The sequence below is a fragment of the Microcebus murinus genome, chromosome 24, assembly GCF_040939455.1.
Source record: "Microcebus murinus isolate Inina chromosome 24, M.murinus_Inina_mat1.0, whole genome shotgun sequence".
Taxonomy (NCBI): domain Eukaryota; kingdom Metazoa; phylum Chordata; class Mammalia; order Primates; family Cheirogaleidae; genus Microcebus; species Microcebus murinus.
The window spans coordinates 11416452-11441422 of record NC_134127.1 but is presented as its reverse complement, the minus strand read 5'-3'; the positions used below and the strand labels follow the sequence as shown (position 1 = coordinate 11441422).

Sequence of the window (24971 nt, the reverse complement as noted above, 5' to 3'; positions counted from 1 at the left end):
AGGAATTAGTGGTACAAGATAAATGTCAAGGCTGACGTTTGAACTAATGTGGTATCTCCTGCCTTCCCCGTCTCAGTCATTGGCGTCATGCTCCCTCCAACTGGAAATGTCTGGGAATCAGTCTTCCCTCTCTTCCCACACTTCATATCCTAAATTTCTCTGTACTCTGTCCTTTCCCACTACTGTCAACTATTCCACCCACATTGTCTCTCTCCTGAACTATCCAGCCACCCTCCAGCGTATCACCAGCCTTCACCTTTTCCTTGAGCCCGTACCTTCCCTACACTGTAAACGCAGGACTCTTTTTCAAAATGAACATGTGATCATATCACTTTTGTTGCTTAAAACCCTTCCATAGAAGCCTGTTGCTTTTAGAGTAAAATCAGACATTTGTGATGGCTTTTTCACAGTCCGACCTTTCTCTCTTACCTCATCTTGGACCTTCCTCCGTCCCTCTGGACTGTCAGCTCAGTCCTTTTCCATTGCACTTTGCTGTTGCAAGCCTCTTATCTTTCCCTTTGTCCTTGTCATGTCCCCGTTTCTCAGAAGAGCTGTCACTATGGGAAAACAGGGAAGAGAAAGAAAACAACTTGAATACATCAATTAAGTAATCTACATAGCTAAAAAAAAAATTGCAAGAGTTATTTGAAACTAAAATTTAAGAGGTTTTGAGCTTGAGTCTTGCTTATTTATCTCTATTTTTGTCCATCCATGAAATTAACAAGAATAATGTATTTTAAAGCTATTGTAACAGCTGTTTCAAGCCATCTCATAAGAGTTTTTAGAGGATAAATTCTTATGCTTTAGACCTGACTACATTATAATTTTAGTTTGTGTTTCTCTTGTGTTAGCCATAGTTCATTTCAACAAGTAACTTGTTGAGCCCTGCTGTATGCACAGGGAGCTCTGTGTAAGGACAAAATCGATCCCCAAACATCTCCATTTCTTGTCTTTGGGTGTATTTAATATAACCTTATATATTAGGTTCAAATTGTAAATAGTTAAGGCTTATTTCAAAATATCCATTATTTTTGACAGATTTCCCTAAAATAGAGCCCGAGTAGTGTGGACATTAGTTTTATATGTTAATTTTTCTCCCCTGCAGGTACCAATCCTTATTTGACTTTTCACTGTGTTAATCAGGGAACTATTTTGCTGGATCTTGCTCCAGAAGATAAAGAATATCAGTCAGTAGAAGAAGAGGTAATGCACATCAAAAATCTTTAATTTTCTTTTCCTGAAACCTGTGGTTAAACCTATTTTTCTAGGGGAGTTACCATCTCATGTTAATGTCTTGTGGTCACTTGCCTACCTATTATTCAGTCTCCCTTAGTCATTGTGGTGGAATATTGCCAAAATTAAAGTATGAGTGTGGATTATAACTATGCCACATCGAGTAAGCCTAGGGTTTGCAGTTAATGGGGCAGAGCTGTCCTTTTATTCTGGAGATTTTCTTGAAACTTACGCAAGTAAGGATCCTATTCCAGCTATTTCCTTATAGTGCTACCCAAGAATGATATGGAGTGACAATCTTGCCTCATAGATAGCAAATATCTTCTGATCTTTATTATGCAGGTATAAAATGTGATTATAAAATAATGTGCCTAATTTGTATGTATGCTTCTGAGTCTGTGTCATGTTTCATTTCTCCAGTCACAATTATTCTAAGCTCCATATTAAGGCTATTTGTATGGACCCTCCTGGTAGACAGATGCCATGGAGAGTCCGTCTCCACTGATTGTTTATTATGGGTAAGAAGTGAGGCATAAGCTAAGTGCCTAATTCCATTTTTATAAGCTGCCTAATTCCATCATTATGCAAACACCTAAGCAGAAAAAGGTATGCTTACATTTTGGGGTTTTTTTTTAGCTAGTTGCCCATTTTATTCCCATTCTCATGCTAGGAAGTCACATTAGGGAACTCAGGACCATACCCTGGGGCAGTATATCAGCTCCTACTTAGCCAGCTTATCAGGAAGACAGGTGTTCGTTCTAGTGTCTTATTACCTCCTATTCCCCCAGTAGTTAGTATAATAAATTCTGAGAATAATGTCAAAAATATAGTGACTCTCTTCACAGGTAAAGCACTGAGATAGAAAATTTACTCTGTGAGTTAACTTCTATGAGAAACTTAGGGCTTTAAAATATTTTTTTCCATAATAATCGTTTTTAATTTGAAAAGTGGAAGAAGGATGAGCAGTGGTCAGAAGAAAATTATTCCCTTTAGTAATACATTATGGTCAACTTCCCTGGTCTGTGCAGGTATACTGAGAGACCCCAAGTTAAAGACTATTGAGATAGGTGATCTGTTGGCAAATGTGCCACCAGCTGTCAGATCTGCAGGACCATAAGTTTATTTTGATTCCTGTCTCATTATTGTTCAAGAACAATTTCAAAATGCTTTACCAGATGTTAAAACACCTGTAGTTAAGAATGGGAAACATCCCCTTTATCTAATGTCAAATAAATAAGACTGTTGAGATAATATGGAACATTTCACCTAGGAAACAAAACTATTGATTTTTTTTAAATTACTGTTTATTTTTGGCATTTGCCCAGTGGGTATTAATTTGAATGTGAGTTTTTGTTTGGCTTAATCACAATGTTGCTTCTCATTCTCAATAACATAAAATAGTAATTGTAAATGATTTAATGTGATATTTTTTCTATGTTTACAGAAAAATCTTTCAGAGCTTTTATTTAAAAATAAATCAAAAATGCATAAATATTTATGTTTGTGACTATTTTCTCACCAGAAGTACTTATCCACTAAACTTAGTGATTTATAATGAACTCCTCTTTATTTGTGCTTGAGTTTTAGGCTTGTGAGTAAAATAATGAATTGAAATATTAAACAATGGAAAGCATGTCTTTATACACTGGTATATTTTCATAAAGATAGTTATTTTGTTCTATAGATGCAGAGTACAATTCGAGAACACAGAGATGGTGGTAATGCTGGTGGCATCTTCAACAGATACAACGTCATTCGAGTAAGTTTAAAAATTTAGATTACCTGAAAATCAGATCTAGACAATGAAAAATTTTTTTACAAGTCAGTATTTTCAAACTGTCAAAGATAATCCATCAGATTAATACTTTCATCACCGAGATATCTCTAACCCCAAGATCATACTTCACTAGGAATAAAGGGCACCCTGAAAACAGAAGGCTGGTCAGCTTGTGCTGCTGATGCACGTGGGGGCAAGGCCTCTCTCCCTGCTCATCCACACATTCGGGCCATAGCTGACAGTTTTTTTTTTTTTTTAATCATTGGAAAGTAACATGAAGGCCTGGATATTCAGTCTAATTGAATCAATGATTATACCAGAATACATACATCTCTTAATCTTAGTATCTTAATTTATAATATGGAACAGATAATTTTATATGCTTTTTTTCAAAGCGATATCATAAAGATGAATAAAATCTGTTGAGAACTAGTTTAACCCTTGAGTTAACAAACCTGCAAAAGTTACACTGATACTCAGGAAGCTTTTTTAAAAATAAAGATTTCCAGGCCCCCATCTCCCAAAAGTCATTTAGTCTAGAGAGGAGCCTAAAAATAACCTTAAAAAAAACCTCCTGAGATGATTTTTAGGTAACAGCCAGGTCTGATACAAAATAAAGAAACCATAACTGAAAATTATGTCACTAAATGCTAGAATATTAACTGAGTTACATGGACATGGCAACTTTTAAATTGTCTTAAGCAAACAAAACAAAAAATTGAACCTGCCTAAAGGAAAACATGCATTTCATTTTAAATCATAAACATGCATTTTACTGATAATTACTTTCTTTCTCCTTTATCCTTAAAGATTCAAAAAGTTGTCAACAAGAAGTTGAGAGAGCGATTCTGTCACAGACAAAAGGAAGTGTCCGAGGAGAATCACAACCATCACAATGAGCGCATGTTATTTCACGGTGAGTAGCGTGGCAGTAATTGCAGACATCTCTGCGGGCTTTCGCAGAATTCAATAAAGTGAAAAATCTGCGTTACATTGACTGTAATAGGGGTTGTGTTAAAAATGCTTATTTTTATTTTTTTTCCAAGTAAATTACTTGTTGGTACCAAGTTTCTTTAATGCATTTCATGTTACTGTGGGCTTTCCAAGGCACGTATAATGAAAATTATTCATCTGAAATTGTTTCAGAACTTAAATTGCACATTGAGCCAGCTGGTGAAGTGTTTCTGTTATAATTTAGTACTAGTGCATTATGTATAATAGACCAACTTAGAAAATAAAAAAAAAAAAAAAGTTTGAGACAAGAGTCTCACTCTGTTGCCCTGGCTAGAGTGCCGTGGCATCAGCCTAGCTCACAGCAACCTCAAACTCCTGGGCTCAATAGATCCTACTGCCTCAGCCTCCTGAGTAGCTGGGACTACAGGCATATGCCACCATGCCCGGCTAATTTTTTTTCTATATATTTTTAGTTGCCCAATTAATTTCTTTCTATTTTTGGTAGAGTCGGGATCTTGCTCAGGCTGGTCTCGAACTCCTGAGCTCAAACCTTCCACCTGCCTCGGCTACCCAGAGTGCTAGGATTACAGGCGTGAGCCACTGCGCCCGGCCGAAAATAAACTTTTTATGCATTAATTCTTAATCTACCCAGTGCAAGTATTAGGCAACTATTTGAAATTCTAGAAAAGTATTCAAAAACTAATCTTTCTAGCCGGGCGCGGTGGCTCACGCCTGTAATCCTAGCACTCTGGGAGGCTGAGGCGGGCGGATTGCTCGAGGTCAGGAGTTCGAAACCAGCCTGAGCAAGAGCGAGACCTCGTCTCTACTATAAATAGAAAGAAATTAATTGGCCAACTAATATATATATAAAATTAGCCGGGCATGGTGGCGCATGCCTGTAGTCCCAGCTACTCGGGAGGCTGAGGCAGCAGGATCGCTCGAGCCCAGGAGTTTGAGGTTGCTGTGAGCTAGGCTGACGCCATGGCACTCACTCTAGCCTGGGCAACAAGCGAGACTCTGTCTCAAAAAGAAAAAAAAAAAATAATAATAATCTTTCTATCTTTATATTTTAAGGTTCTCCTTTCATTAATGCCATTATTCATAAAGGGTTTGATGAGCGACATGCATATATAGGAGGAATGTTTGGAGCTGGGATTTATTTTGCTGAAAACTCCTCGAAAAGCAACCAGTATGTTTATGGAATTGGAGGAGGAACAGGTTGCCCTACACACAAAGACAGGTCGTGTTATATATGTCACAGGTAAGCATCTTGCCTTTAGTGTAATGGTTGCCACCCTCAGGTCATGAACTACATTAGTTTTTCAGGCTCTCAGAAGTCACAGATTATCATACAGGCTTAGGTGTTGGATAGGTGCAGCTCATCAGCCTCTGCCCTAAGGAGCAATGACAGCAGAGCCAATACCAGTAGTGAAAACCAGATGCATGGCCACCAGTCATCGACTGTAACAAAATTCCCTGCGTCTTGGCTTTTTCCCTAGGCTTTACTTTCCTTGCTTCGGAATCAGAACACGAAAAGGCTGAGAATGATTTCTGTAGAACCAAAAAACCTTTAGTTCTAAGATGTAAAACTTATACAAACTAGATGACTCTTTAATTTTCTTCTGATACTGCTGGTAATGTTTGTTTTTAGGCAGGATATATAATTAGCCTTGAAAAGTAACTTCAAAATACCAACTTAGGAATTAATAACAAACAAATGACTTTCAGCTTTTTAAATAGGATGTTAAAACTCAGAAATTAGAGAAAATAATAGTGTACTATCTCTGAAGTCAGTGGGGAAAAATACAAAAGAATTATACTTTATGAAGATTGGGATTTGTTACATTTCTCTTTAAACCAACCAAATGCATTATTTTTGCAAAGTCAGCTAAATAAGATATCTTTATGATTCAGTTAAGACCTTAAATAGACGCATATAACCTTGAAATTCATTATGGTTGAAACTTAGATTATTTATGTTAAGAAAAAAACTATTATCATGAGCCATAAGATGGATGCCATATGTCCAGAAAGAAACTTCCTTCCATTAAGACCTCTGTGGTTAAAAACACACAGAAATTCCCAAGAAAATGTAGCCTGCAAAAGCGTTTTTCTGATGCTTCAATCATAACTACTACGGAGACAAAATGAACCTAAATAAGCAATAAAAGTGAACCTTGATGAGGATTCACAGTTGCTTATTAAAAATTAGACACACACGTTTATGTCTTAGCCAGGATTTCCTAGAAAAGAGCTTGAAGCAGAAGTCTATGACTAGTACATTATTGGCAGATACAGTGCCAAGGAATCAGGAATGAGGGTCCAAAAAGAAGTGACATGGAGATGGCAGCAGAGCGAACACAGTGAGGTGCATTAATGAGCTGGCCACAGTCTCATGACAGGTGCAGTTGCTGGCTCGGTCCCTGAGACGTGTCCAGAGAGGCTGTGTGAATTACTGCGTTTCAGAACAGTAGCATATCAGTGAGAGAGGGATGAATTGGACTGCTGGCTCCCATCTTGCATTGGCCAAAATTTGCTCTCCGGGGCATCTCTACCCCTACAGTTTGGGCTGCTGCAATTGCGTAATACACCGCAGTGAGCAAGCGCGAGCCAGCACTCTGCACCTGCAGCCTCGTGGGCGGGCTGGGCAGGTCCCGTAATCTTCTCCTGCCTCAGTGGCGACAGGGCAACCCTGGGGCAGGAAGCAGAGGCAGGAGGCCGGGGCCTGTTTATGTCATACACAGATTGACCTTATGGACTGAGAGCACGCAGAATCTAATGACAGCACACCACTGCCACGATGTAGAGATGGAGCTCAGAAAGCCTCTCTCTACTGTAGAGCAAAACCCTTTTCTCTGGGCCCTACAAGAACATACGATCCATGCCAAAAGCCAGCATCCTGGAGGGTCCTCAGCATTCCAGCTAGAACGTCTGGATCCAGTTATCCTGAGCCCAGCACAAATTTGAGTTGATGCAGAATAGTATCTCTGATGGGTCACACCACTGAGGTCATACTCTATTGCTAAAAACAAACTATTTGATCGAATGATAACTATTTACATTTAACAGTGTGACCAACCATACCGATTAATTAAAATGTTTATTGCTTATATTAGCGATTGGCAAACTTTTTTTAAATTATTATTCTAGATAAAAATTTTAGGCTTTGTAGGCCATACAGGCCCTGTCAGAATAACTCAACTCTGCCCTTGTAGTGCAAAAGCAGCCAAAGATAATATGTAAATGAATACATGGTGTTCCAGTAAAATTGTATTTACAAAAAAACAGGTGGCGGGCTGGATTTGGCCCATGAGCTATATATAATTTGTCAATCTCTAGTATGTATATAATATACTTTCTTCCCAATCAACCTTTCTTACTCCCTATAATATTTAGATCCGTTCCAGTGCATGTTTCACTGTAGTAGTATGATTTCCAGCCATATAAGCTAAGTATTTTTGTTCCTAACCTAGTTTTATTATCCTCACTTTTTATTTTTTCCTCATAATGAGTAAACCCAGTCTTCATTTCAGGTGCTGTTTCTATCTCCTTATTCTTTCACATTCCACCTTTCCACCCATACAAGCTAGCACTCAGTTTTCTCTAGAATTTCCCTTTCCCACTAGCTGAAACTTACTACCAGGTATTTTTCTAGGATTGATTCCTAAGCCACACAAAAACTGCTTTAAGTGTAACTTACCAAGCCTGATAACTGTTTATAAGTAAATCAGTGTATTAAATACCATCCCATTCCTACTCATAAATTTGAAAATGACATTCCAATTAGCTTGCCTTTGTGTTAAATTGTTTTTAAAAATCAGTAAACCTTACAGTTTTATTATTCTAAAGTTTAAAGTTTCCTTCAAAGCATCGCTTTTCTCTTCTCTTTAGACAAATGCTGTTCTGTAGAGTGACCCTTGGAAAATCCTTTCTGCAATTTAGCACCATGAAAATGGCTCATGCTCCCCCAGGACATCACTCAGTTATTGGTAGACCCAGCGTCAATGGGCTGGCGTACGCGGAATATGTCATCTACAGAGGAGAACAGGTATGTCACTCATCAAACAAACATGACCAAGCTACTGAACGAACGTGTCAATACACAACATGGAGACCATGTGAGAGATAACAAAACCTCTTAATGAAATATCCACCACGTAGTCTGATAGCATTAGTCTTCCAGTACACAATGAAGATACCAAAATGATTCTCTGACACCAACTTTTGACGCAACCTATCAGTTACCTACCTGTCAGCTCAGTAACTGTACACAAGAGGGCAGCTGAGAAACAAACGCTTGGGCTCTTAGGCTGTTCTTGAGGCCTGGAAATATATATACAGAGAAATACATACATAGGGAAAACTTTCCATAATTTCATCCCTGTCTTTAGCTGTCACAGTATTACTAAACATCTACCAATTTGTTCAAAAACAAAAAATTAATTTGTGTGAACTTATTTGAATTTTAAATGAATACCATAACTACACTGAAAAAAAGAGAAAAATATAACCTATGAGGGTCAGGTGTGGTGGCTCACGCCTGTAATCCTAGCACTCTGGGAGGCCGAGGCAGCAGATTGCTCAAGGTCAGGAGTTCGAAACCAGCCTGTGTAAGAGTGAGACCCTGTCTCTACTAAAAATATATAGAAAAAATTAGCTGGACATGGTGGCACGTACCTGTAGTCCCAGTTACTCCAGAGGCTGAGGCAGGAGGATTGCTTGAGCCCAGGAGTCTGAGGTTGCTGTGGACTAGCTGACACCATGGCACTCTAGCGCGGGCAACAGTGACACTCTGTCTCAAAACAATAAATAAATAAATAAAAATATAACCTATAAGAACAATATTTTACTATATGCTATCAGTCTTGGGCATGGTAAGGTGTGTGAAGTAGAGGGAAGATTGGCAAAGAAATCCTGAACTTTTTGGATAGCGTAAGCAGAACAGGGAAACTCCTTTCGGTATATTATAGGATTGAGCAAATGAGTAAATGTGCTGATATATTGATTTGGGGAGTTGAAGTTCTCACTGTAGAAGAAGGTTCGTACAAATAGAGAAAGGTAAGGCAGACCCTTCAGGGATGGAATGAAATTGGAGATATGATTTCATGGTTTCTAGTATACATATGTATGTATGTACCCATGTAAATATATGTATGGGTATGCATATGAGTGTGTATGTGCATGTATTTCTTAGCTCTGTCTACTGAGAGCAAAGAAACCCCAATTGCAATGAACAAAGCTAGAGCCCTACCATTTCCCATTAAAAGGGATCAAGGGCTTCTTGGAAAACCAGCTAATTCCTGGGCTGGAAGCAGAATAGGTACAAGATGAGCTTAAAAATCTTGTTATGCCTCTAAAGTGATGAAGTGTTCAAAAAACAAATCGTGGGTGCATGTCACAAGGACATGGAAGCCAGCTTGAAGGCCTCCCACCGGCCAAATCTGGGACAGTTTGAACACCAAAGTAATGAATTTTAAACCACTGGGAAAAATAGGAACTCATTATTCTATTTGATAATAAATAGATAAGGGGGCTCTTGATTACAGTAGAATTTCAAGGGCAAATGGGTAGATGTGAGAGTGCTGGAATTGGAAAAACATCTTTCAAACATCATGGAAAAGATTAGATCAGGCAAGAATCATCAGTGGATGCTAAATCTACGGAGTAATTTCAGTAAGGAGAATAATAGTTGCATGGTCTTATTTGCAGTAATTATACATTGGAGACCAATTGCCTTGACCGGATAATCCAAATTAATATCACCCCTCAGGGACAGATAGCAGATAGTGTGTCTCTAGAAAGGCACAACATCTCTGCAATATTCCAGCTAACAATATACAACCTGTGTCTAATTAAAATGAGGAATGTTCTGTTTTTAAAAAAAACACATAGAAAGAGACTAAGCGCAACTGGCTCATACCTGTAATCCTAGTACTTTGGGAGGCCAAGGCAGGAGGATCACTTGAGGCCAGGAGTTCAAGACCAGCCTGGACAACTTATAACCAGATCCCCACTTCTGGAAAAAAACAGAAAAATCAGCCAGGTTTGGTGGTGCACGCCTATACTCCCAGCTACTCAGAGGGCTGAGGCAGACGGATCACTTGAGCCTAGGAGTTTGAGGTTGCAGTGAGCCATGGTGCCACCACTGCACTCTAGCCTAGGCAATAGAGTGGAAAGATTATATTCTTCAAATCTTTAAAAGAGCATGACAATTCCTGCTTCATCTCCATGAAAAATAAACTGAGAGCATCCGAGTTTAAATTTTAGCAGTGGGAATTTGGGTTAAGAATTTTCTGAAATTGAGGTACCAAAATAAATTGTTAAAACTTTCAAAAAATGCATTTTATGCTTTTATGACCAGCATGGATTTAAAGTAACTTGATAGGAAATATTGTTCTTTGGTCTCTTCTAGGCCCTTCTAGTCCTGCAGTTTAGTAATTCTCTCGCCTTAAATCCCTCAGGACTTTGATGTGATTAATCAGTATCTTAAAGTGTGTACAAAAACAATTTGGTAGCCTAATCAGCAGGGACCAGGAGCATTCAGATAAGGACCTTTGAGTAAGTCATGTCATTAGAATCTTAGAATCTGCCTGACTGAAATTTACTTGTGGCAGGGATCACCTTAAATCTTATGCCACCAAAATTCCAACGCTGGCATCACTGACTCCTTTGCTTAAGCAACTTTTCTGCAAGGAAAAAGAATGTGTCATGCAAAGTATCATAGATATTAACCTGCATTGGCACAAAAGGAAGTAGGAGTGGGCTTCCCACTCATTTGTGACACGTAGCATATGCCAGCTTGGATTATGTTTAAATGTCTCCTTTCTTTGTCTGGCTTAGCCTCTGAGACGAGATGGTAAGCTCCTTCCCAGCAGGGTCTGTATCTCAGATCAGAGTGTTTTTACATGGTAGATGCTCCATAAATGTATATTGGTGATAAATATATAATTTTCTTGGCCATTAAATGATTGGTTGGCTAATTATACTCAACTCTGGAGTTAGAAATGGATTTGTGACCTAGATTGTTTTAGTAAACCATTTCAAGAATTAAGCAGTATACAAATTATAACAAAATAAAACTACAAACTGTTTAGTTATTGAAGCATCAGATTGGAAAGTCAGAGATTGTCTATCGTGGTTATCCCAACTAAGTGGAAACCATTGCTGTTTTTAACTCAAATCTGAGCAGACTGGAATTTTGGGGGGGAAAGTGTTATGAATGATAGATTCCTTACATATATATAGACAGTTATAACTTTTTAAAACACATTAATGTTTGTTCTTTTTAAAATCTTTACTGAGACTCTTAAGAGATACATGAATGATAATAATGATGAAAATGTTTCTGCCTCCTAAAATCAAGGTATATAATTATTCAGTAAATCTATCACATTTATTTCTGCATTCTAAATATTAAACAGTCCAGTTTTTTCTTATCCTTCCTTCCTTTTCTTATCTTATTCCACATCTGTATGCAAATAATTCATAAGTCAGCATTCAACAAATTATTTTTGGACCCCACAACCAAGCCTTGGCTCACCAAGGAATGTTTTCAGCCAAACACTACTCTGAAATCCTGAGCCTAGTCTTATCATCATGCTATATTGGGGTTGAAGAATTCCTACATAGTATCCAAACTAAGGGGCATTTTGCCCTCTTCCCTCCTATTGCTGGCTCCATGTGGTTCGGGGGCAAGATCTGTAACAGCTCCCTCGGGTCAGCCTGCCTTTTCCAGTACCCTGCCCAGCCCAGACACTGAGCCTTCTGTGTTACTAACTATGAGAGAGAAGGGACAAAGAGAAAAAGAATAGTGAAGAGGCATATCTAAATCTGAGCCATTAGTTAATTTTTAAAAATTATCTCCAAACTGTGGCCTCCAGGTTATGAGTGACTCAACACATCTCACCCTTACTCCTCCTAGCTCAGTGAGTTACATCATTTTCTATAATTAATTTCAACTCGATTCGGAATTATTTTTTCATTTAACAAGCATTTATTGAGCACATGCTATGTGACAACACTTTGCCACCTGAGGCAAAAAAGAAAAATATTCATGCTGCTTCATGCTTTAGTTTTCCTGTTGATGGCACATGGCTCTCTAATAAGGGATGACTGGAATGTAGCTAATTTAGAGTATTCAGATAGATTTTACAGGGGTCTTCAAACTTTTTAAACAGGGGACCAGTTCACTGTCCCTCAGACCGTTGGAGGGCCAGACTATAGTTTAAAAAAAACTATGAGCAAATTCCTATGCACACTGCACATATCTTATTTTGAAGTAAAAAAACAAATGGGCAAAAACACCCACATGTGGCCCGCGGGCCATAGTTTGAGGACGCCTGAGATAGAAATAGCATTATTTTTTCTAGATTTGTAGGATTTACACATGTTTATATACAGTTAAGTAGTTGGACCTGCCAATCGTTCAAGCACCTGTTAATGGACTGGGCCCATGTAGAACACTGTCCAGTATGAACAGCTTCTAAGGCTCCACATTAGTAAGCCTTCAACGTTGTACCTACCAGAAGCGTGACTTGTTTTTCTGCCCGTCGTTTCCAGGCATACCCGGAGTATCTCATCACGTACCAGATCATGAAGCCAGAAGCTCCTTCACAGACGGCCACAGCTGCTGAGCAGAAGACCTAGTGAATGCCCACTGGTAAAAGCCAGATCGGAGTTAAACCTGGGACTGGATTACAGTGGATTGTTTCCAACAACAACAACAAAAAAATCAATATTCTATAAATCCCTGACAGCCTAGAAATAAGCTGTTTGTCTTTTATAAAAGCATTGCTATAGTGATGAATATAGTATGAGTAACTGATACATACTCAACTGCTACTGTTCCCTTTGAGGAAATGTTTACAGGGGCGGCCTTTTAACATATCTCAGGCTCATTTTCATTGCAATGATCTGTTTCTAAAACAAGATTACTTTGATCTAGACTTGGAAACAGAAAAAAAAAAAGAAAACCAATACTTTCAGATGTTCACAGTTCACACACTACACTTGCTTTGTTACGCGTGGCACGTTGTATATAACACACACACACACGTGATAGGCTCATTCTTAACTTTTTTTCCAAACATGCATCGTTGGCTTTTGTTTTTTGGTTACTTTGAAAATGAGCCAGAGCCTTCTTGAGGATATTTTGCACAAAAATCACACTAACAGAAATCATTAGCAATGCAACCCAAGCTTCTGGCTGAACGAGATTCAGTTTCCTTTTTTTTTAAACTTTTGTTTGTTTCAGTTTGTATCTGTGCTTCTCATTAACATAAACTGAGATGAAAAAGAGCAACGTCAAGTTTTGGTATCCTTTTACGCATTGGCCCATCTTACCAAGGGGAAGGCACAAACATCACCTTGACTTAGGAGCCTCCCAAGTTCGGAGAAGTCAAAGCTGGTGTGGTCCACTTGCTCATTCTGATAAGACGGTGCTGGAGATCGAAGACTGTGCACGGCCAGGGAAACATTTGCGTTCCCAGGTGAAACGCCAGAGGCCATGGAGGCGGCGTGGCATTTAAGGAACGCGAGGAGCACGTGGCTCTATGTCATTGCAGCCCAGATGGATCAAGGGACTCCTCCAAAAACAAATACTTCCCTTCACTTAATCCATACTACTGGAATTGTCACCGCGCCCCCCCCCCCAAATTAGCTGCCTTATTTCCAAAGTCAGTGAAATTATTATGTTTCATTAGAATCACAAAAATATTACAGCTAGGGTTCAGATCTTACTCAGTAGACAGATGTACGCCGCCAAGGCAAGAGCTTCTCCATTTACTCCCGATTTTGGGTTTGAGGGACATGCTTCAAATAGTTCATAAAGATTCCTGTACTCAATTTTTGAATCATTTTCTCAAACTTCTTTATATATTTAGGCAAGGAGAAAAAAATTGAAACCAAAGCCCTTTCAGTTATTAATATTTTTTTCAATGAGGGTGATAAATACCATACTGTTTTCTTTGTGACATTACTGCTTGTTTTCATCAACATTTGCCAAGTCCACATTGACACTTATAGAAAATGACCCATTATATTCTCACATTTGCCTTTTTCACCTTAACTAAATATTGAATTGAGTGCATTAATTTATTTGACACGCTATGCATCTACTTCATTTTGAAGCAAAATTAATATAAACAGGGTGGAAAAACAGGAAAAACAGTAGGACACAAACTTGCCATTTCAATTTGAAGCCCTGAAAACTATTTTGGGTTTCGTTTTGTTGTTTGTGTTTTTTGTTTTTTGTTTTTTAAATGCAGCCTGATTAAGCTGTGACCACCGTTAATTTCCTGAAGTGAAATAAAATGATTACATGAAAATTTGCTAGAACTAGGCTCTTAAAATATACATTTTGCTTTCTTTTTGGCTTGAATCCAATGCTAGAACTAGGCCTCCAGACTAGTTTGAATTTTGTAGCCGAATCTTGCATGGGTCCTCAAAATTAAGTCAACAATTAGCCTCACTTGTTGCTTCTATTGAAGTTTCAGTGACCCAAGCTGGGTGTTTGCGTCTTGGCTACTTGTTTAACAACACTAGAATTCCATATGAAGCTTTGAAACTTGATATTCATAAAGAGGGCTTTTTTACCCTCCTTTTTTGCTGTTGATAACAAAGGGTTGAAGAAATTGCCATCTGTATAGTTTTCAGTAGCTGTGACGTGTGTATCGTCCGTCCCCCCCACCTCCCGCCCAACATAGTTTAAAGTAATAAACACAGCTGTGAGTTTTAGTTAAGTAAAAGTTAACATGGTATAGCCATGAAAAGCGTTATAGCTTCATTAAAAAGATAAACCACTACCCACCTGTGGCTGTATGTCGTTTCCATCATACTAACTAGATTATTGGATGTGCCAGTTTTAAGCTTGGGCCTTACACTTGAGAAGTTAAACTGTGGTTCACTATTTAAATTGCCAATGTTGTATGTCTGATGTTCTGTGTGCCGAGTAAAGGTACTATGTAAGAAAGACATTTGCAGTGCTTCTTGTCTTGTGATGATTCAAGTATATAGTTCTTGAAAGAATGTGCGTGTATTACTCATCTGCTAAGGAGAGTGGGTTAATGGGTATATCAGAGGAGCCTAATGCATTTTTTTTTTTTTAGAACTTGAAAACCAAAGGTCGTCATGAATGTGCTCAAAAGTTAGAGATAGATCACATTTGGAATTTTCATCTATAGCAATGTGAAGAACCCTTTGCAATATAAAAGCATGACATTAAATGAGGCAGAAATCCATTTAATTTTTTGTATATGTGCTATATAGAAACACTAGTGAGTTGGGAATTTTTAATACCACCACCCCTGAAATGACCACTCAGTTTCCCAAACCACGTGGAAGAGAATCTGAGCATCTCCACCAGCTTTACTGGAGTTAAAGGTGAAGGGCTTCTCTAGACCTAATGGTTCCAGTTTACCAGGTTTTGGCCAACTTGATACTTAGACATAAATTAAGCGCCCTAGACTAGACACTTTCTCCTTGGACTTGACCTCCTTCCCTTTTCCCCAGATTACTAGTCTGGAATTAAAATTAGCTCCAACAGTTACCTTTAACACCACTCATCTTCCTCATTTCTCCATCTTGGGTCTTCCAAAAGGAGACTAGGTCCCTTTCCATTTTCATGTCACAACCAGAAATGGGTATTAGGCCTCATGCGCTTGCTCAGAGAATCCTGCCACCGTGTTAACAAATGACAGCATAGAACCCAGAGTTTTAATTCTATGCAAAATAATAGCAGTACCACCAGGATTCTGTTCCTTTTCCTTCCTGGAGTTTGGAATTTCTAGCTGTTTAAGCAACTGTAAGTAGAATAAACAGTATTAGGATGTTTTCATGAAATAGCATGGCATCCTTGTACTCCTTTGAGCTTGATGCTAGTGGCTGGGACCGATTTCCCTTTGCTCTCAAAATAGCAAAGTGCATCGAACCATGCAGAGAAATGCCTGTATTTGGCAAGCACAAAAGGTAACGTAGATTAACATTATTATAGCCGTTATACAAAAAAGAAAATTTTGGTGTATGCCGGAAAACAGCATTAGAACACAATAAGTTGTCTAGGTATTTGTCAATTTCAGTATATCTCCCAATTGCACAAAGGGTAATTGGATATTGCTCCCCTTCCCTTTAAACATGTGCACTATCTGGATTCCTATAAATGGCCTTGCAAACAGAAATGGTGTGTATTTTCAAGCACCTTGCCCCCAGCGTGTTCATGTCCCATTCATGTGACATCTGTGATAAATAGCCTCCTTCCTGTGTTTTCTGTTTGGCTAATTATCTTGTGTGGCACTATTTAGACTTTATTCATTCAGCAAACATTCAAAACCAACATTAAAATAGCATTTCGTGTGTCAAAGATGGAAGTTAAATTTGTTTGATGTCAAATCAAAAGAAAAGTAATTGCGAAGGTAATATTTGAGCTATTGTTGGACAGATCTAGCACATGAAAAGGAAAAACCACATTCAAAAAGACCACTCTAAAAAGTGAGGTTTCTGCAGGCAACTTGTACGTTCTGCAATTATTAGACGATTAAATTTTCCTTCCTAAGAAAGCCTTAACTATGGCGGAAACTTTTTAACCTTTTATATTGTAATAAATAAAACATTGTCCCATTCCATTTCTTAGTGTTTGAGAGGGTGAGTGAGTCAGGCGTGTCTCCATGTATTTCATACTCATTAAGCTTATTTCATGAGGGTCTATTTCCTAAATAATATTCCCATGCATACAACGGAGCTGCTAAAAATCAATCCATTCCAATTTCTGTATATCTATTTCTCAGCTGCCAGAATTCTGGTTTGGAGAAGTGCTAGAAAGATTTCAAAGCCTGTTTTATGTGGGGATACAGCAACAACTATGATAACACGTAGAATTTGAATGAGATGGAAGCTGTTTATCATTTTAAAATATAAACTATAGTGATATTAAAGAGAAAAAACCTGTAAGAAGCTAAAGATTTTATATCTTCTGTAAGACCAAATGGTCATGGTGTGACCATTTTTAAACATCAGCCAGAGAGTTCTGCCTCCTTTGAAACAATATTCACACTGTAGAGGTGACTGCATTTTGACTCTTCCTTTTACATTCTCTCTCTCTTTTTTTTTTGCTTTATACATTACCCCTCCACACCTATCCTACCACCCATCCTTTCAAAGAGGGTGTCTCAGGCTTCAGAATTTGGAATGTTTTGTTATTTTGTGTCTGTCTACCCATTTCTGCAAGCAGCCCTGAAAAATCGTTTGCAAAGAAACAGTTGAACTCTGGTAGTGTCCCTCACACACCCTCACGCCCCTCCCAAAGTTCAGGGTGAAAACCTAGGACTATAAAAGTTCAGAAGTTAGGAAGGAACTGAAATCTTTGAAGCTAATAGCCTAAACCCAGAAGATGACCTTGACTATGTAACGCACTGTATTGTATTCATGACACAAAACATTGAAACTCTTCATGTGCATATAATCCCTGCTTCTAGCTCATCCTTGTAGTGGTAATATTTGTCTTTGATACCTACAAACAAAAAAGGTACTTTTCTCAACAAGGTTTCTCAAAAACATTTACAAAACCAGCTTTGAGGAAATGGCGACCGTTTCCTGGCAACAGCATTTGGAGTAGTAATTGTATTTTCTCATTTGTGATGTGTAAGTCTGTGTAAGTAACCAGTGTAGTGACTCTTTGGTTCATTACTGGTGTTGTTAATTTTTAATCTCTGTGTGACCCACCAGTGGCAGGGGGTTCCAATCCTTTCCCCCTTTCTTTTTTGCATTTGTCTGTTTGTAGGATTGTCAGAAATTATAAGATGTCCAGTTAAATTTGAATTTTAGATGAACAGTTTTTTAGCTTATGTTTCATGCAATATTTGACATATACAGTGAAAGGATTCATCATTTGTCAGAAATTCAGATTTAACTGAGCATCCTTGGTTTTTCCTTTGTTTTATTTCATTTTTCTAAATCTGGCAATCCTACCAATTTGGTCACTAAAAATCACTTGTAGCATGTGAATTCTTCTAGTCTTCATCCTTCACCTGAAATAGAAGTCCTTTTTTCCCCCTCACCTTCTACTTATTTCCAAAAGAGGGAGTCAAAGAACTTAACCTGCCTGCATGGTGGGTTTCTATTTAAGAGATCTTTGTGATTATATTTAACCTGTAATTGTGCTTTGGCTTAACGTCTAACTTACAGTACTTGTAATTGATTAATATTCAATAAAAACATTTTTAAAGTACGCTGTGTGTGGATAACAGTTAGCTCTTAATTGTTTCTGTTTCTGCCCTGTTTGTTCGTTTCAGTCTGACCAACTTTAACACAACTGACCTAAAACTGTCGGAATATAAATAACAACCCTCCCTCCCTATCTTCCTGGTGAGATCTGGGTTTGAAGTACCTTATCCTCACCTCTAAGTCCACATGGGAGTTCTTGAAGCACAGTGATAGTAGGAGAAAGACGAGTTCCTCTTAGAAATCCCTCCTGAACACACAGGCTTGGGCTTTGGAGTCAGACCTCACAGAAATTCCAAGGGTAGCTCAGAGACTCTGTCCCCACCTCTCATTGGAGAAGAGGGAGGGAAAATACCTGTCTCCTGCCATGGTAAATATTAAATACCTGGCACAGAGGACTAAGGAAAATTTTCCATTTCTTCCTGTCTCCTTTTTCCATGGCTAGTGATCCATTAGATTGCAAATTAGAATTTTATCTGTACAGTAACTTCTTGTGCAAGAGGGATTGTCAGAGCCACGAGGAGACATAAATTAAGCAATTAGAAGATCTAAGGTTACTCTACTAATCCTGTAAAGGACAATAGCTATCACTGAGCCTACACATGAACCAGGTACTTTGTACACATTGTCATTAGTAAAATCAACAACTTTGCAAAATTGCTCTATTAATTTCTATTTTATGGATGAAGAGATGAGACCTAATAAATTATTTTATGTTCCAGAATACGTTCCAGTGAAGACTAAGTGAGATAGGGAACCAGCAGGCATTGCTTAGCTGAGTCGGGAAGTCTCAGAAACGAAGTCTCAAATCACCCTCATCAAAACCGGATGCAAGTCAAGAGGTTCCAAGCTACCAAAATCAAAACTAGTTGGGGGCAGGACAAGTTCCACTGGTTAGAACCAAGATGGCAGAGAAATCCATGCTTCTTTGACCTTATAGCTTCATTATATACTTCATAACCACAAAATAACCATAAAAGTTTCTACTCACTCCCATCATGCACCTGCAACCATGACACTTCGGTTTGACCACATTTAGTCAAAAGGAGGGCGTCACCCTAACTCCAGGAAAACACTGTCCCTCTGCAAGAAATAACATGAATATTCTTCCCCTTGTTTGGCCTATAATTAAGCTATTGCTTAAATAGAGGGACTAAAGAACCCACAGGGGCTGTTCTTTGCAGGGAAATCTAGCCTCTGTCTGTAGAGTAGATTTTCTATACGTGTTTGAATAAAACTCTCACTTCACACTGTCAGCTCATTCCTGAATTTTGTGTGTGTGTGAAGCCAAGGACCCACTTGGACCTAAGGTGATTTCCAGCATAGGGAATTACTCTCCTGTGTCGTAAGAGCCAGTCGCACTGCACTAATCTGTAACTATATGGAGTTTCAGTGGTTAGGCAGAGACAAAAACAGAGTTGCCTGTACTACGAGATTTTATATCATCTCTCATGAGAAGATCAGAGTCTAAATGCCATTAGACTCAGGTCCTCCCCTTTGGTTACTGTTGTGTTCAAAAAAAATTACCTGAACTGTGCACAACAAAAAAGTGGAATATAAAATAACAAACAACTTAGAATTCCAACAGCTTGGTTTGGTTTATGATACAGAAGTATTCCTGGGGCCTGCTTTTGTAGCATGAACCAGGAGTAGCATGAATTCAGGAGGAGGGGCTACAAATCACTTGGTGGATTGGATTTATTTTATTAATGTGGAGAAAATTACTTGACAGAAAACTAAATCCTATTAACATAAAGGGATGGGTGCTTCTTGGGCAGCAAATTTGTAAGAACTGTTTTTGAATTGCATTGTCTATGTTGAACGTTTGGTTGCTGTGACCCAGTGGCTCAGATCAGAGACAGAGCACCCCGTTTAGAGCGCTTGTAAACCTTAATCATCTAGCTCAGTTCACTTTTCCTTATTATTTTGTAATCACAAGACCACACAGTAGGCCTGACACAGAAGAACCTGACACTATGTTGGAAATAATAAAATATGGGTCATCTATTCCCATTAATAGGGCACCTCACTGCCAGGTTTTCTGGTTGGCACCTGCTCTGAAGACCTAGACGTAGAAAACAGAGAGGTGGAAGGGAGAGTCGTGTGTATGTCTTCATTTCAAGCAATTCCCACCTGTCCCATAGTGCTAATAAAACAACTTTGCATAGGTAAGACAGTCTGTAGGCAACGTGCTAATTTTGGTGATACAATTCTTGGCATACTCTCTTCCTGGCCAAGGATTGATTTTTAAAGTAGGCCTATCCATCTGCACTTTAGTAAATCTGCCTACAAATCAGTGGTATAGAATGCAAAGCAGAAAGTATAAGGTAACCATGGATATGAGTTGTTGGGAGTATTGAGAGACTAAACCAGTGCCTGTCCTGTGCTACTAAGTTGCTTCATAACTCCAAGGAAATTATATGAGGGCTTTAGGCCTCTACCTTTCTATCTGCCAGGTAGGAACACTGTCTGCCATGTAGTTATTTAATAGGACTATTTAGAAGATGTACAAGGTGCTACAAATCAATGCTTTTGGGGTCCTAGGAGAAAACAGAACAGTGAGAAGTTTGGGTGATTAGATAGTTAGTTGGTGCAACTGGTTTGCCTAAACAAGGATTAAAACCTCCAGCTCTGCCATCAGGTCTGAGTTCATAGCCTGCCTCTGCCACTTAAAGCCATGTGGCCTAGCGAAGTTCCTCATCCTCCCTGGGCCTTGGTTTCCCCATCTTTAAAAATAAGTATCCGACTACTACTATTATTTCATAGACTCGCTGTGAGAAGTAAACAAATTAACTTGCATAGTACATGGTCTGGTTTTTTTTTTTTAATTCCCATCCTGCCCCTCCAAGAAAAAGCACATGATTGGTTAGAAGAAAACAAATCTATAATGACTGGCTCAGACCACACCCTGAAGAGTTTCTGATAGGATGGCCTTGTTAATACACTAACAAGGGAAAATAAATTATCAAACAGAAAAAAAAGCAGCAGCAGCTCACAACACATAATTGCCCCTTTAAAGGGAAATATCACAGCACAATTGCCCTTTCATTTTATTTGATCAACTACCTGAGCCTCAAACTTGTTGTCTTTAAGATTAAAATTGTTTTCAGAGTTTTGTCTTCGTAGCCTTAAAGAGCCCTAAGCAGACACAGCAGGGGTGTGAACTCCCTTCCCAGCTCTTGCCAGAACCAGATTCCAAGGACTCTGATAAAGCCAGCCTCACAGAGAAAAAAAATTTTTTAATCTACAGAGATTTAATCTTAATGACTGCAAGTTAGTTTACGTTTTCTTCTTTTTTTCCTTTTTCTTTCTCCTGGAGACTATCTTACCACTGGAATGTAGTCTGGCCTGTCTGGTAAATATTTTTTAAATTTCATATATTCTTTTTTGTTTACTCAACTCCTTTTAATTGCTATAAAAATGTCTCTGCAGGGGGGATGTTAATTGACAAGAGAACCCAAGTAGTTGATCTTAAAGACAGGGTTTAAGTCATGCTATCACTTAGGGACTGCAGGTTAGATAATTTATTTTTCCCTTGTTAGCTTATTAACAAGGCTGTCCTATCAGTTTCCTGCTTTCAACATGGAAGCAGCAGAGCTAAAAAAAAAAAAAAAAGAAAAGAAAAGAAAAAGTTTCTTGCTTGATTGGAACCAGATGTCCAAGGTCAGCCATGACTTTTTTTTTCTTTTTCTTTTTTTTTTTTTTTTTTTTTTGAGACAGAACCTTGCTCTGTTGCTCAGGCTAGAGTGCCCATGGTATTAGCCTAGCTCACAGCAACCTCAAACTCCTGGACTTAAGCAATCCTCCTGCCTCAGCCTTCCGAGTAGCTGGGACTACAGGCATGCCCCACCATGCCCAGCTAAGTTTTTCTACGTTTTTAGTTGTCCAGCTAATTTCTGTCTATTTTGGGGAGAGACAGAGTCTCACGCTCTTGCTCAGGCTGGTCTCAAACTCCTGACCTCGAGCAATCTGCCGCCTCGGCCTCCCAGAGTGCTGGGATTACAGGCATGAGCCACTGTGCCCGGCCAGCCCTAACATTTTATCACCAAACTACCCTCCTGGCCTGGAGCTCTTGTCATTTCTACTGGGGTCACTCCTTACCAATGCAAAAATGAGAACAGACAATGTCACAAGAAGGAATTTACAACTATAAGCTCACTTAGTGTTGATGAGCACAGTACAGCAAAAGTTCCCCATAATTCACCCAAATCCCCAGAAAGAAATGCCTAAAGCAATTACTAGACTAGGATTAGACTCTAGAAGGCTACCACAGACCCAAGGCCAATGTTGGTGTGGGTTGCAGGATGGTTGAGGGGAGGGCCTCACATTCAATAAGTATATCTAGGAGTTCAGGGAAGAAACTACCTAAAATGTGATAAAAGTAACCACATCTCTGATAATGGAAATACTTGGCCAGTTGAACATTTTCTAACAATTGAGCAAGAAAGCTGAGAGGAAAGGCAGGAACAAAGAGAGGTATGAGGCTGGGTGTGGTGGTTCGCACCTGTAATCCCGGAATTTTGAGAGACCAAGCCAGGAGGATTGCTTGAGGCCAGGAGTTCAAGACCAGCCTGGGCAATACAGCAAGACCCTGTCTCTACAAAACTTTAAAAATTAGCCAGGCATGTTGGTACACCAGCTACTTTGGAGCCTGAAGCAAGAGGAATGCTTGAGCCCAGGAATTTGAGATTGCAGTGAGCTATGGCGATGCCACTGCACTCCAACCTAGAGTAAGACCCATGTCTCTAAAAAAAAAAAAAAAAAAAAAAAGAGAGAGAGAGAAATCTGAGGTTTCCAAGACATAGCAAGAAAGCAACTTGGCTGCCACTCAAGTTGACTTGAGCCTGATTGCATTGTCTCCATCTAGTGGCATTTCTCATGGTCGTAGCTTGAGTGAAGCAAAGACGAAGGTTTATTCAACAATTTTTGTTGAACTCTGTTCCAAATCAATTAATCATGATGAATTTCATTATCATTGTCCTTGATGGGAGTCATTAGCTATCTGTGCACTTCTGACTTCTCTCTGGGATCGGAAATGGCCCAATACCGCCCAGCACAGCGCCCTGAACATGGAACACTGGTTCTGTTTCCGGGCTGCATTTGAACAGGCTGTCGCATCAGCAGCCTAACCTTTCAAAAAGGGAGTGTAGGTGCTGTGAAAACACCCTAAGCTGGCCACATGCTGAAGGATGGGGACATAAGTGAAGGATGGGGACATAAGTGCAAAATAGCATTTGACGGACTCCGAGAACTGGCATGGGTCTTTAGAGACCATCTGGGCCAGCTGCATCCTTTTATTGATGAAGAATTTGCCAAAGACCACACGGTTACCCTGAAGCAGGCAGACACAAGAACCCCAACTCTTATTTGGACTTAGAAATAGCATCCCTATCCTCTGACACGGATTTGTACAATGGCCATCTTTAATTCTTCCCAGTCTTTGCCCCGTCTCCTGGCCTTCTATAGACGGCTGCTGAGTCCTATAGAAATATCCTACCGTCAAATCTCTCATTCATCCCTGGATCGGGCCATCACATCTGGACTAACGATTGCTCATGCCCACTACCAAACCCTTCCGAAAGCACAATTCTGATCAGAGCGCTATGTCGTGCGAGAAATTACCCTGATGCAATCGTAGTTTCTACAGACAGAGCAGGCAAGCTACCCCAGAGCTCACAGAGCAGAAGGGTCCAAACCAGATTAACATGCTCAAATCGTTTGTATTAATTGATTTTAATGAGTTGATCATTCAATTTATTTATTAAACTATACAGCAAGAAGAAAGAAGAATTAGGTTAGCACACTTAGGGTAGGGTACAAGAGACTGCAAATCCTGACTCTAGAGTTACACATATTCTTATTTCCTGCCCCCTTCTCTTGCCATTCCTCCTCTCACATCAGCCTCCCTGCTGATTATATAGCTTCAAAAACCAGTGTGTACAATTTCATGGAACTTAGAGCACCTTCCAGTAAGGGGGCGGGAGGTAATGCAAAGTTAATGCAAAATAAGTGGGATAAGACTTCCTCATTCAAAGTCCCAGCTCAAATATCTCCCAGGCAAAGCCATTCCTGGCCTACCTGCTGCCAGGTGACCCCTGGGCCTTGTGGGTCAAATCTGTGCCAAGTAGGTACCCTATTAGACTGCATCACCATCCATGTACGTTGTCTCTCCTGCCACCAGAGTGACCTATTTGGACTAGGGCCATGTGTCACTGTCACGGTCTTCCTAGGGCCTGGCCAAGTACCCATTGTTAAATCGAACTAAAAACCTATGATAGCAACACACATCCTGTACTTTGGATTATGGAAACATCTGATTTTAGGTGGCAGGAGAGTGGAATCGAGGAAACTCTAAGGAAGGGAGAATTGGGCTGAGGCTTTAGGAATTAGAGGGAGTTCTCCAGGCAACGAGGGAATCTTCCAGGCCAGGAAAGGCATGTACAAAGGATTGGTGGTAAGAGAGAACAGAGCATGTTCAAGACACGGAAGCAGTCAGTCACAGCTGTGTGATGACATCAAGGAGGTGAGAGTGTAGGGAATTAGGGCCAAAATCCTGGAGGGTTTCCTATGTTCTTCTCTGAGGTTTAAATTCTCTCATGGAGTCAGTAAAATACCAGTGAGGAATTTTCAGCTATTTACACTGATAACAGACCTTCAGTAAAAATTAATTAGTTGACTGTGCATAAAACTATATAGATAAAAACTGCAGGGTTCTTTTTTCATAGAAAGAAAAAAATATTTTAGAACACTCCCCCAGATGGTTTCATTTGGAACTTGCCCCCATCAAGTTCCTTCT

At 39.3% G+C, this 24971-nt stretch overlaps 1 protein-coding gene across 2 annotated transcripts in view; it reads left to right on the top strand.

Annotated features, from left to right (window-relative positions):
* TNKS (tankyrase) overlaps positions 1–18182 on the top strand; it is a 201589-nt gene extending 183407 nt beyond the window's left edge. For both annotated transcript variants that reach the window (XM_012739787.3, XM_012739786.3), the window contains 6 exons: positions 1106–1203; positions 2918–2992; positions 3821–3926; positions 5039–5225; positions 7856–8012; positions 12524–18182. In XM_012739787.3, the coding sequence (XP_012595241.1) occupies positions 1106–1203; positions 2918–2992; positions 3821–3926; positions 5039–5225; positions 7856–8012; positions 12524–12610 (710 nt within the window). In that variant the 3' untranslated portion in view covers positions 12611–18182. The remainder of the gene's footprint in view (positions 1–1105; positions 1204–2917; positions 2993–3820; positions 3927–5038; positions 5226–7855; positions 8013–12523) is intronic.
* The last annotated feature ends 6789 nt before the right edge of the window (positions 18183–24971 follow it).